This window comes from Mizuhopecten yessoensis, unplaced genomic scaffold (genome assembly GCF_002113885.1).
Source record: "Mizuhopecten yessoensis strain PY_sf001 unplaced genomic scaffold, ASM211388v2 scaffold8111, whole genome shotgun sequence".
NCBI classification, from domain to species: Eukaryota; Metazoa; Mollusca; class Bivalvia; order Pectinida; family Pectinidae; genus Mizuhopecten; species Mizuhopecten yessoensis.
The window spans coordinates 160,227-173,844 of NW_018407384.1; the positions used below are offsets into that span (position 1 = coordinate 160,227).

At 37.0% G+C, this 13,618-nt stretch overlaps 1 protein-coding gene across 2 annotated transcripts in view; it reads right to left on the reverse strand.

The window, feature by feature from the left end:
* Positions 1 to 5,117: 5,117 nt before the first annotated feature.
* LOC110454930 (isoleucine--tRNA ligase, mitochondrial-like) overlaps positions 5,118 to 13,618 on the reverse strand; it is a 16,777-nt gene continuing 8,276 nt past the window's right edge. For both annotated transcript variants that reach the window (XM_021504746.1, XM_021504747.1), the window contains 12 exons: positions 13,180 to 13,340; positions 12,660 to 12,762; positions 12,313 to 12,403; positions 11,756 to 11,864; positions 11,406 to 11,508; positions 10,633 to 10,758; positions 10,126 to 10,254; positions 9,204 to 9,310; positions 8,527 to 8,678; positions 8,154 to 8,344; positions 5,895 to 6,039; positions 5,118 to 5,677 (listed from right to left, as the gene is read on the reverse strand). In XM_021504746.1, coding sequence (XP_021360421.1) covers positions 5,532 to 5,677; positions 5,895 to 6,039; positions 8,154 to 8,344; positions 8,527 to 8,678; positions 9,204 to 9,310; positions 10,126 to 10,254; positions 10,633 to 10,758; positions 11,406 to 11,508; positions 11,756 to 11,864; positions 12,313 to 12,403; positions 12,660 to 12,762; positions 13,180 to 13,340 — 1,563 coding nt within the window. In that variant the 3' untranslated portion in view covers positions 5,118 to 5,531. The remainder of the gene's footprint in view (positions 5,678 to 5,894; positions 6,040 to 8,153; positions 8,345 to 8,526; positions 8,679 to 9,203; positions 9,311 to 10,125; positions 10,255 to 10,632; positions 10,759 to 11,405; positions 11,509 to 11,755; positions 11,865 to 12,312; positions 12,404 to 12,659; positions 12,763 to 13,179; positions 13,341 to 13,618) is intronic.

Below are 13,618 nucleotides of genomic sequence, written 5' to 3' on the forward strand. Positions count from 1 at the left end.
TTCGTGGTAATTTAAGTCCGTGATAATACCTAATAAATATACACACCAATTTCAAGAATTGTGTAGAAGGAGAACCTGTCCACTTCACGTACTCATCCCGGCGACGAAAAGGCGCCGGTGTACCAGTCTCACAAATACGAGTAATTTACCATTAAACAACCTGATTAGATAAAAAAAAATGTGCAGAGCATGGTCCAGCATTCTTCTCTCGGGAGATGCAGTTGTAATGATTAAATTATAGTTTGCATGTACTGATGCAACACACACTGTGACAGTATTATTAAGGTAAATATTACGTATTTACATTGATATTGATCCTTACTCAATTCTCCGTTATCTAGACTGAGGTCATTGTTAAGAGGAAAATACGACACAAAATCTACGTACTAACATCAGGTACCCCGGCCCCTTGCCCACCTGCTGTCATCCCTTTGATGACATACCTGGACAAAGGTATAAAGGTGTGTCTCAAGTTGGGCCTCCTGCTGTCAGGACTGGACACAGGTGTGTTAATTGTGATTTACCTGTACACAGAAGTACGTCTGGTGGATTATCGAACTACATGTACCCGCTAGTGAAGCGGACGTAAAACTAATCAATCAATCAATCAAAGAATCGAGATGATCGCATGGCATTTAATGTGTTACTGTTGGTCGGTATGTTGTTGTTTATTCGGCGACCTAACATAAGGAAGATACAATGTCGTCAATTTGTGATTAAACGATATATATAATAGTGGTTTCTAAAGTATGCCTATACATTGTATTGCCGTTCAAAGATATAGTCGTGAGACACAAACTTTGAAGAAATTTTGTAACATTTTTTACTGATACGTTTCCGTATTTTTGGACCGTAGCGGTACCTTAACGACGACAACAGGATGGAATCAGTTCTCAATGAACAGTAAGGAAGTGATTTCAAACTGACTTTCAAGCTAAAATCAGAGACGTACATGGCTTGATATGTCTCGGCTGCTAAATAAGAGAATTAACATAGTTGACCAACAACACAGAATGCACCACTGTTTATTTTCCCTCAAATTCGTTCATTGGGCAAATTTATCATCAAGTGCCAAGCAGTGGTGGTTCCAGAGTTTGATTTTTTGAGCTTCAGAGGATTCCCCCACCGTGAGAATTTTCTTTAAAATTCATGTATTTTCTATTTTCACCATTTTCCTCAATATTTTCCCACATGGACCCCCTCTGGAAATTTGGAAACCCCCCAGATAGGTCTCTGGATCCACCACTGCCCAGAAACTGAACATGCACACCTCAGACTCGTCAATTTGGTGTCCACTCAATCGACTTTTTGAAAGTTCTGGCATGTATACATAACAGTATGGCGGTGGTTTTTTTTTTATCTTTATTTGAAATGTATGTGTATATATACCATTTGGAAGGGAAAGTCCATGCCTGTCATACAATAATAACAAAAGGGCAAAAGCGTCCGTATTTGAAGAATTATTTAACTTTTACTGTCCGAAGATTGGAGGCCGAATGCCTTGGAACACGTTCGGACAGGCCTCGAATAAGAATTACAGACTTAAATTTCACTTTCGTTAACTTTCATTCCCTCAGTAGTAACGTTACATATTTCAAAACATATGTTTACTAATAAACTCTGCTAACTGTGACGACTTTAAACGATAATTAAACTTTCCTCCAAGACGTTCCAAGTTACCAATTAACCCACTAACCACGTGGCAAACGAGGCAAACGTGGCAACTTTCACGTTAATTTACTTTTCATTTCCCGTTATCCACCTCACTACCAAACACTACAACTATCGTGATTTTAATTTCACAATATGTACTCTCCTTTCCTCATAAGTAACACACCAGTCAGCCCACCCACGTAATTAACACACCTGTCAGCCCACCCGCGTAACACACCAGTCACCCAACTCACTACCAAACTCTATGACAAAGAGACTTTAATTTAATGGTAGTAGGCATAAGTAACATAATATACCAAACACCTACCATATTATCAATCTCTATGACAACGTGACGACATTGATTTTACATTAACTCCCCTTTACTCATTAGTAACATTCTGTCACTTGACAATACCAAACTCAATGAAAACGTGATCACTTTCAATTTCTCATTCATGAAATTCCAATCTTGCCTGTCAGCATCATCAGATATAACAGAAATCCACGGCATGTTAGCATCATTAGATTCAACACTGAAGTCTGTCCTACATTAATTGGTTTCCACAATTTTTAAGACTGAACGTCATCCTACCAAGAATTTGTTTTAAGGTCGCCTTCAAGAGCAAACTGAGGGCCATCTCTATTCTTATTTCCAGTTCTTCTGTTCGGATATAACTAAAGCACATTTTAGCCAAGACATTTCCATTGACTAGTTAGCCCAGTCAACCTGAGCAATAGTATAACTATCTGAAGTTTGGGGTTCCAATCCGTGTCTAGACCTGATGGATTTTTACAATCAGAACACTGCCAATGATGTGTTTTTTTTATTTCATCTTTATGATTTCCTTTTCTAAAGTACGCAGAAGTATCTTATTATGTACATTATGTGATACCCTAGATATAAGTATCCCCCGCTTTCACCGAAACGGGGGATATCAATTTGGGTGTGTCTGTCTGTCTGTAACGCTTCGTTTTCGTGCAATAACTACAACAAATGTTCACCTATTTTCTTCAAACTTGGTCACAGGGTTAAATACCTTAAGGGCTCGGCCAAGTTCAATGACCACTTTCAGCGGACGCCATTTGATGGAGTTATTGCCCCTTGAATAATAAAAAACGTCATTATCTGCCACGCATCGTTTCCGTGCAACAACTACAGCAAATGTTAACCGATTTTCTTCAAACTTGGTCACAGGGATAAATGCCTTAAGGGCTCGACCAAGTTTGATGACCACTTTCAGCAGACCCCATTTGGCAGAAATATGGCCCCTTGAATAACGAAAAACATCATTAACTGCCACGCTTTGTTTCCGTGCATTAACTATAACAAATGTTAACCAATTTTTTTCAAACTTGGTCACAGGGTTAAATGCCTTAAGGGCTAAGCCTAGTTTGATGACCACTTTCAGCAGACCCCATTTGGCGGAGTTATGGCCCCTTGAATAACGAAAAGCATAATTATCTGCAGTTATTAGCCAAATTCCTTCAAACTTGATAACCATGTTTGTGTTCCTCTGTCTTTCCAACCATCTCGGGCACTCTTTGGGTTTCGTGTGATAATTGCTGTAGATATTGTTCAGATGTTTCAACCAAATTCCGTATGCACATCCGACTCATGCCAAGTTTGCCAACCGATGTGATTTGTGTAAATTTACGGATAATCAAAGAGGTATTAGGCTTTTTTTCTTCAATTCAAGCTATATACATTATGTCTCAACAGCACGATACTCACATGTTTAAACCTAACCTCAATAATGTTAATCTGTAATATGTCCTACAAGCGGGGGATATCAATTCCACGAATTAGCTTGTTTGATGTTGTGTTCAGTTTGTACTGTATTTTGTATATCAATCCATCTGTACACTATGTCGATGTAATAACCAGTAAAACAAGGAAAGGAACAACATATACACAAAATGTTGTACCAAGTCTGGAAAACATTAAAAACAACAAAGTTAAATGTTGACACAAATGTAAGGCCTTATTTATGCTCTCATCATTGGCACCAGTAAAAGTATTTCTGCAACTCAAAAACTCAAATCCCTTAACAGAAGTTTTACCATTAGGATGTATAACAGGAGTTAAAGAACAATCTTAAGGAAATTCTCCTTAGTGTCATTTATGGCATTCCTTTTTAGAAATTTTCAGTTCAGTATTCTCATCTAATTAACGAACATTTTTGAAATTGGAGACTGGGTCCTAGGTCAAGACTATTCTTATATGAACATGTTTGTACAACAGTCACGAAAATACAACCTGTGTCAGCATGTTTGAACAACAGTCACGAAAACACAACCTGTGTCAGAATGTTTGTACAACAGTCACGAAAATACAACCTGTGTCAGCATGTTTGACATGGATGAATAATTTTGCAGAAGAAATTAATGGTGTAAAAAGTTGACACCATACGCCAGATTCCATGATATTGGCAACATGGTATATATAAGGTAAAACGGTCTTTACGAATAGGTGAGTTCACAACTTAACAAGAAAAAGTATTTAACATGTTTTATTTCAGTTCTAACAAAACAAACACACAGTCATACTATGTATACAACAATAATACACCTCAATAAAGAACACTTTATAGTTTGATACAGTATAACATTTCACTTGTAAATAATTGCTGGGTAATAAGCCCAGCCCCTAGTCAGCCAGATGTTACATTCAATAAAGCTAATGCTTGGTCACAATTCCACTCTCTTTAAACATATATATAAACCTTTGTTAAACATATTTTTTTAAAGGTGATGATGTGCTTACTGGATAATATACATTTACAGAGAAGCTTAATTTCTGAGAGAATCCCTTTCCACATTAATAGGTAAAATCTTGAATAAGGCAGATACTCACTTGACCCCTTTCTATAGAGAACAGGGTCAGACCCCTTGACTTTACCACCTGGCTATGCTCTTGGAGGAGGCCCCTTGACCATGAGTCTTACCAGGCCCTTTGACTGGTGTGGGCCTCTTGGATAGGCCCCCTGAACAGGCCCTTGGAAGACGGCCCTGGACAATGGCTCCTGACCAGGATTTTGACACAGCCCTTTGGGCTTATCATAGATAAAATATGGTGTGTTTTATGAACACTTAATTCTATTTATCTTCTTGAGTATTCTNGATTTTTGAAATTTTAGTCAATTTGACCCTTTTTGGCCCCGCCCCTCAGGCCCCTGGGGGCTTAGGACTAAACCGGCAACTATTTTTGTTGACCTTTGTCCATGGAAGGTCCCTGCAAAATTTCATTGAAATTGGTTCAGAGGTTTTGGAGAAGAAGATTTTTGAAATTTTAGTCAATTTGACCCTTTTTGGCCCCGCCCCTCAGGCCCCTGGGGGCTTAGGACTAAACTGGCAACTAGTTTTGTTGACCTTTGTCCATGGAAGGTCCCTGCAAAATTTCATTGAAATTGGTTCAGGGGTTTTGGAGAAGAAGTCGAAAATGTAAATTGTTTACGGATGCACGACGGACGACGACGGACAAAAGGCGATCGCAATAGGTCACTTGAGACTTTGTCTCAGTTGACCTAAAAAGCATGTAGTAATATCAAAGGCTTTGTGTTGTATAAATAGACACACCAGAATGATGAATGTCCTGTGGTTTTGGCAGTATATCATATAAAATAGAATACATATATGTAGGTGTACCATGAGCAAATTGTTTTCTCCAAAAGCGGATATGTTATATATCTGACATTTAAACAGTGCGAGACATATATCCAGGACAGACAACACGATGGCGATTCATCAAGGCCACTAGTGTATATCTCTAGAAGATTATCACATAGGTTTCCATCAGTCTCATTCACTGTTTGTTGTCATTCCTTGGTTTTGTAACAGGCACACCCATTGGATAGATAATGATAATAACTCCTGAATCATGCCCACTCATCTGCTATAACTAACACGCAGCGTTCACATGGAGATTTAGGTTTATCAGCGGTGTAACGGCGACATCGTTCACAGATTGCCTTTACAGCCGGCGACAACAGCAGCACATACTCCTCTGGTTCTTTGACACCTTCTGTTAAAAATAATGATACACAGCATTGAATAGCAACTTAAATCTTTGATTTTAGTTTATTCACATCAACACAAAAAGAAAAGACAACTGTATTAAAATCATTGGTAAAATCGAATTGCACCATATCTCCATACATATACCAGGTGTCACCTTAATTATAACCATAGTTAAAGCGTTCATTACCTAATGACGGTTTTTAGTTACCATGGATACCTACCTATCACAGAAACCTTACTGGCTCCATTGAGGACGATGCAGTGATCAGGGATGACGTCGGGAGCGACAGTTGTCAGGTGTGTGTGGGATGTCTGTAATATCTCTGTCAACGGTGAAGTAGAAGATGACGCCTCTGACTGGAATTGCTACAAACACAGGAACATTTATTTCAGTTTATTAGACACTTCTTACTGTACATCTGGAAAGTTAGGTGTCCATGTGTTTTTGCGATTATTACACACTATTTGCGTTTCTACATGAACCATCCCAACCCATGAAAATGGCTATTCACAATGAGTATTTATCAATCTTGGACATTCTAGCATTACATTTGTTTACTTATAGTTATTCTGTAAAAATAGAATGTTTAATTGTTTAAGGTCATAGGAGTGTATTGCTAAATGGAAGTAGGAAGTACATCCCTAGTTGAAAATCCAATATAGGGAGACAGTATCACAATTTCTGCATATTCTAATGTTTGATATTAAACTGGTGAATATTGTATGTTTATTATTGACAGAACAGTGTGTTCTTTCAATATTAAAGTATTTCAAAGCAATTCAGGCATTAATTCAGTTGTTTTTTAATTAATGAGTCACATGCGTCTGTTGTTCTGTACTTCAGGAAACCGGCTACCTATTTCACTACTGTGAAGTTTTTCAAGAACGATAACTCTTACCTGCAATTACTATGTGTATATGGTTTTATTATAAAATGTCAATTTTTAATCGTTTATAGATAATTAATTTTACACAATTTCAGCATTTTTGAAATTGATATACATTAATGCAATACTAATCTATGTCACTATCATTTTGATTGACATTATTTTGCAAAACATTGCGCGTTTCATTTTTTTTCAAAATTCACTCATTTTTACATAGATTTCCATTTAAAATCCGTACAATTCTGACAACCTATATTTTTTTTGTGGCAGAAAAAATTCTTTACTTCAAAGCAATATATAACTACAAAATTTGAAGAAATTCTACTGAGAAATGGCGACACAATCCTATTACCTTAAAGGGAAATTCCTAGCATTGATCTGTTTAGCAACACTATTACATGGTTGTTTCCGTTTGGAAGTCGACAAGTTACCATGGAGTAGACAAGTGAAACTAGAAGTTGAAGAGGTAGTTTATAGAGGTTTTCTCATTATGCAAGGTTCGTTTGGTTTAGACAGGTTGTACAACAGCTGTTTTTGGTATAAAAGACACCTGGAGAATATTATGAAGATTGTTCATGTAATGTTTATTTTGCCCTTCATATTTAATTACCATGGTACTATGTTATAATTATGTTATTTTCAAATGTTCACTGTAATGATACCTGGAGAATATTATGAAGATTGTCCCGGTAGTATCCTGTCTGACCTTACCTGGAGAATATTGTGAAGATTGTCCCTGTAGTATCCTGTCTGACCTTTCCTGGAGAATATTATGAAGATTGTCCCTGTAGTCTTCTGTCTGACCTTACCTGGAGAATATTATGAAGATTGTCCGTGTAGTATCTTGTGTGACCTTACCTGGAGAATATTATGAAGATTTTCCCTGTAGTATCCTGTCTGACCTTACCTGGAGAATATTGTGAAGATTGTCCCTGTAGTATCCTGTCTGACCTTACCTGGAGAATATTGTGAAGATTGTCCCTGTAGTATCCTGTCTGACCTTACCTGGAGAATATTGTGAAGATTGTCCCTGTAGTATCCTGTCTGACCTTACCTGGAGAATATTGTGAAGATTGTCCCTGTAGTATCCTGTCTGACCTTACCTGGAGAATATTGTGAAGATTTTCCCTGTAGTATCCTGTCTGACCTTACCTGGAGAATATTGTGAAGATTGTCCCAGTAGTATTCTATCTGACCTTACCTGGAGAATATTGTGAAGATTTTCCCTGTAGTATCCTGTCTGAGCTTACCTGGAGAATATTGTGAAGATTGTCCCTGTAGTATCCTGTCTGACCTTACCTGGAGAATATTGTGAAGATTGTACCTGTAGTATCCTGTCTGACCTTACCTGGAGAATTTTATGAAGATTTTCCCTGTAGTATCTTGTCTGACCTTACCTGGAGAATATTATGAAGATTTTCCCTGTAGTATCCTGACTGACCTTACCTGGAGAATATTGTGAAGATTGTCCCTGTAGTATCCTGTCTGACCTTACCTGGAGAATATTATGAAGATTGTACCTGTAGTATCCTGTCTGACCTTACCTGGAGAATATTATGAAGATTGTCCCTGTAGTATCTTGTCTGACCTTACCTGGAGAATATTATGAAGATTGTGACTACAGTACAATGTGAGGTCAAACTCCACTGGTCTGTCTACCTCCGAAGCCAAGTCAATGTCCTCCTTCATGCTTAAAGCAGGCTGCATGAAATTAAGAATGCCACGGTCTGCCCATACTGGGTCTACATTGAACCAGCCTGACTTAAAGACACTGCTCTCCTCCTCTGTGGATGAATGAGAAATACACCTGTAGTAACATTACTGCTATCTCTATGCACACTGATGCATAGTACAGCTGAAATACAATGAAAATGCAATCAATCTGGCTGGAAGTTCAATGTAAAACCCCCAAAAACCCACCTAACACCAAACACCTTATCATGAACTCAACATTGGTTATTATTACCTGTAGAGGATGATTTTGATAGATTCTGATAGAGCTCCTCTGCCATGTGTGGAACAATGGGAGCTAACGACTTCATAAACACATTTGTCACATGGTAGAGGACTGTTTGGGCTGACCTCCTGACCTTGTCGTCGGCCCCTCTGCAGTACATTCTGTAAAATATACCAGACATATATATAAACCAGTTACAATCAATTTGTTCGGAAAAAAACAAGTTTCTGTTGAAATATTCCTTAGGTCTATACCCCTATAAATAATTCTAGAGGAGTTCAAATAAGATTAATGGCAGACATCAATTGAAGCTCCTATAACTGTAAGAGTCTCTTGTACCCTATTAGATTACACAAACATATCTTTAGTTATGGTATCAGTATCAATCACTAGTCACAGTGTGGGATAGAGAATCTCAATTCCTCGGGTTCAGATATTTTGTTGCAGGACTCAGCTAACGGAAAATTTGAAGGGTAATCTAACCTTGTGGTGTTGAAATTTCTCTGTCAAAACTACATGCTTTATTATCAATGACTATTTAAACAAAATACTGTTAAGAAGATTGAAGTAAATGTATCAAAATATGAATTTCCACTGCCAACCTTCAGATGTCAACATTTAAAAGGTGTCAATCAGTAAACTTTCATGTTAACACCTAAGCAGAATTATTACCCATTCTGGTATACCTGTCTTTGATGATGGTGCAGTAGAAAGCGGACAGATCTAAACTGGTGAATTTCTCCAAAAGGCCCAGTACTTTTCCATAGCTGAATCTATCATATGCTTGTGTCACCTGGTATAAATGGGGAGAAAGACAAAGTTCAGTTGCAAATCCTATTACATTAAAATAAGTACAGTAAAATGTTTAAATTTCCCAAATTTTGTGAATGCTTTCCTTTTCACAATTGCTCTTCATCAGTAAAAGTAACAACAGTGATCATATGTCTCTGTAGAGGCAGTATGTAATGCAAACATAAGTACAGTGCAGCATGTAACTGTAAAATGAACAAATGTAGCTTTGTTACTTTAAAGGTTGATTATCAAGGGCAGAGGAATGCCATCAGTTAAAACAGATTTCTTTAAGAAGCAAGAAATCCCAGATGGATGAACAGAGGGTCACACCTCTATAATCTAAGGCAAGAGACCAAAATTCAATACAGGACACACCACAATCCCAAGAGGTACTCGCATACAAAATTTGGGCATTGTTGGTGACTTAGAATATGAGATATATGCCAATACATAGTAACGCACACACTATTTGACTGATGTATGGAGTGCAAACCTATATTTCCGCCTAGTACTGGAATAATAAAGGAAAGTCATTATTAGGAAGAGTTATGCATGAGCAGTGATAAATCTACATACAAGTCCCGAGTCCTATACACTGTACTCACAGAATTTTGATAGGACTCGTAGAATTTCTGGAAACACTTAAATTTAACATTGTGGGACTCATTGTGTTTAGAAATACAGTTGAAAAGGACCCATGAAAATAAATGGTATATTGATCACTGCGAAAGAGATAATTCTTACAAACACACCTTTCGGGGGAAAAAATGACTTCCTCACTTTTCAAACGCAAAATTTGCATTAAACGTTGATTACCTGTTCGGCTAAATTGTAGAGTTGATAGAGCATGTATTTGTCCTGTGGCCAGAGCTGCTCATAAGGCAACAATGTATCAGACTTAAGATCATGGATATTCCCCAGCACAAACTTCATCACCTTCCTTATCTACAAATCACAGGAAACAACAATGAATCAGATTGTCCATCCTCAACCTCCGTAGACAGTACATTTAATTACGTACAGTAGCAATGTCTCATCTTCTAACTAGAGACTAATTTGTTCATTCATTGATACAGTCAATTTTCTTTGTAAATTCAAAGCCAATGATCAAGAGATGTTGAAGATATTGGCCTGGACAGACGGATAGAGTCATTTATCATTTCTATTGGGAAACAGTAACAGAATAGCAGCGTCTATCGGCTAAACAAACAAGACTCCATCATGATTTATCTAAATTAATTGGTCTGCTTGTGTGTAAATTAACAAGTGAGACTATCTCATGATTTGTCTAAATTCATCATTTATGGGTTTTTAAGTTCTAACCTTGAATATATCTTCATTACATTTCTGTAGTACAGAAGGACCGATCTGGACCACGGGTTGTAGTTGGGCTTGAGCTGTCCACCACCTCAATACATCCACGCCATAAGAAGGCTCTGTCCCTTGGTTCTGTACAACAAAATATAAAAAAAATATCTTAAATAACTGTCTCTTGGTTTGGTACAAAAAACTTTAATTGAATTATGAATGTTTTCTAGGAGTTGATAGAGTAACTTATTAGTGGTCATCCTGTAAGTACACGGAATTAATGCAGCAAGCGTAGACAAAAAATATAGTTTATAACACAATTTTTACATTTCCAATGCAAGTTCTTCTAGAAGCATTACCAGAAGAAATTGCTTTCATAGAGCTATGAAAGCAATTTGATCAGCGTCGTTTTGAAGCTCCCCCCCCACCTTCTGCCTTGATTAATGTGAGACAACTGTTAGAAACAGTTTGGTGATGTTGGGCTGTTCCAGGAACCTTGTTTGTGCTGACGACATAGACACTTCAATATAAAAAACATAAGGAATATCTATGCTTTGGTCAATAAAAGCTAGATATAAGGATTGAATAGAATTTTTCTATGTTCATACCAGCATATAAACATTGAAAAATGCTATTCAATCTTTATCTAAAACTGTCCTGTATAATAGGAACATGTAAATTTCAATGTGTGCTGTAAGTAGTAATCGATTAAATTCTATATACATAGAAACCTTTTTTTTTCTATTATTTATGTAGAGATACCATGAGGAATGAATTGCTTGACTTACTTTCCCACCATGTATCACAGTATCAGGATCTACCACATTCCCAACAGACTTAGACATTTTCTTGCCTTCTTCATCTACGGTGAACCCATGTACAACAAGTTGTCTGAAAAGAATCATTATGAGGGCTATTTTTTCGGGTTTGTGTCAATGAAATATGATATAAGGATATTAATCAAACTCAGGCGATGACTTTTCAAAAGTATTTTAAATGTACGCATATGCAAAATAATCAGATTCTAATGATAAAAAGGATTACACCAATATTTCTTTTTGCATTATGTCAACTTTATACAAATGAACTTTTTTTAGGTTAACATGGGTATTCATTATCCTGGGGAAATTGATATTACCTATATGGAGGGATATCATTTGTGGCTATGCTGGTCAGGAGAGAGGACTGGAACCAGCCTCCAAACTGATCCAACCCTTCCAGGTAAAGGTCAGCTTGCTCTATACCATCTATCAAATTAAACTTAAAATTAGTACATACAGATGGATAAATCTCAATTACATCAGTCAACAATTATCATGAGAATCTGGTGTATTCCTAAGAATTATGGAAACCCTCTGAATGAAACTATATCGATATTTTAGGCTTCGAAGAATATATGTTCTTTAAAGAAAAACAACAAAATTTAGCTTGAATCTATTAGCTGATATCTAGGTTTATTGAATAGTGATTGTAGATGTTTGACCTCAGACAAGGTTGTCTGTGTTTTGAGGTGTGTAGACAATAAAACTATAGTGTCTTGGGCAGCTAGTAAACACACGTGCACCATGATAATAAAATGGACAGAAAGCTGTTGTCGTCATTCATAAGAATGGACAGACAAACAAAACCATGCATTACTATTCTAAGTAGGATTAAGACTATTCGCTGATATTAACCTACAGAAGATATTCTCACCTTTGCGTAGTACAGACCAGGATGAGCCACTGTCAAACCATATGTCCAGAATGTCCTTGCCCTTGTTATAATCCGACCAGCTAGCTCCCATCTATAATCCAAGCTCAATGTGTCAGGCAAATTCTTAAACCTTACATTACTAGTGCATTCTGTCCATGTTTGGAAAATGTAGTTTAATGAGTCAGTATACCATTAACTTTGTAAAATAAGCTGTAGGTTCATAGAATATGTACCTCAGTGAATGTCAGCAAAGGTATTCCAAGACTTGCAGACTGATATTGAATGAAGTGAAAATGAACCAGCTAACTTAACATTTTAACAGTTTGTTCAGTTAGATCACAAGTTACCTGGTCAAGCAGGTCCTTGGGTAGAAGCTGCTCCTCAGACATTGTCCACCAACAGTCACTGCCATGCTTGGTAAACAGCTGCTTCAGGTGGTCAATTGTCTGGCTGTGGACAAAGAGTACAAGTTTATCCAAAATATGTTTTGGCACATTGTCAAATTTGATCAGATTAGCACCTTGATGAATTGCAATAAAAAAAATATACCTGAGCTTCAATCAGTGTCATCATAATTAGCACTTTATATTTACAGTGCAAAGGTGCTAAAATAAGACTACAGCTAAATAAGTATGTTTGCAGTATTTTATTGGGATTTTAAGAAGTATGTATTTAATGGCTTTGGAAAAATGTGATTTTATTACTTTTTAAAGCCTTTTGCATAACCACTGCACATTACAGTACAAAAGGAGGTCATTCATTTTTTTTTTAAGTTTCTGTATATAGGAGGTTTTAAATATTATGAAAATTGTAGTGTTTTTAACCACACCTTGTGTGGACCTACCTGTTGATGACATGCAGACCTACCTATTGATGAGGGCCTCATCGGTGACTTTGTGGTAGAACACAGGTATAGGAAGTCCCCAGGACCTCTGACGGGAGATACACCAGTAAGTACGTTGTCCCAACTGTGTTAACATCCCCTGCTCCGAGGACTTGGGACTAATTTCTACTGATTTCAAACTTTCCTGTGAGAACAAGAAACAAATAATTAACTGCTATCTAATAGACAATTTTGTCCTACGAAATGCATTTGAGTTGTGTAGAGGCTATGTCTGCTACGTGTATTTTCATCTTATTTCATAGACATGGGATACAGAATTCTGATACAGCGAATGTAAAAATTCTTTAATCATCTTACTTTTTTTCACATCCAATTTTTGAAATGGTCCTTATTCAGACTTATTCTACAATAGTTCAACTTTCCTTGCCAAAGCTAATTTTACAATTATTCCCCCCCCCCCCC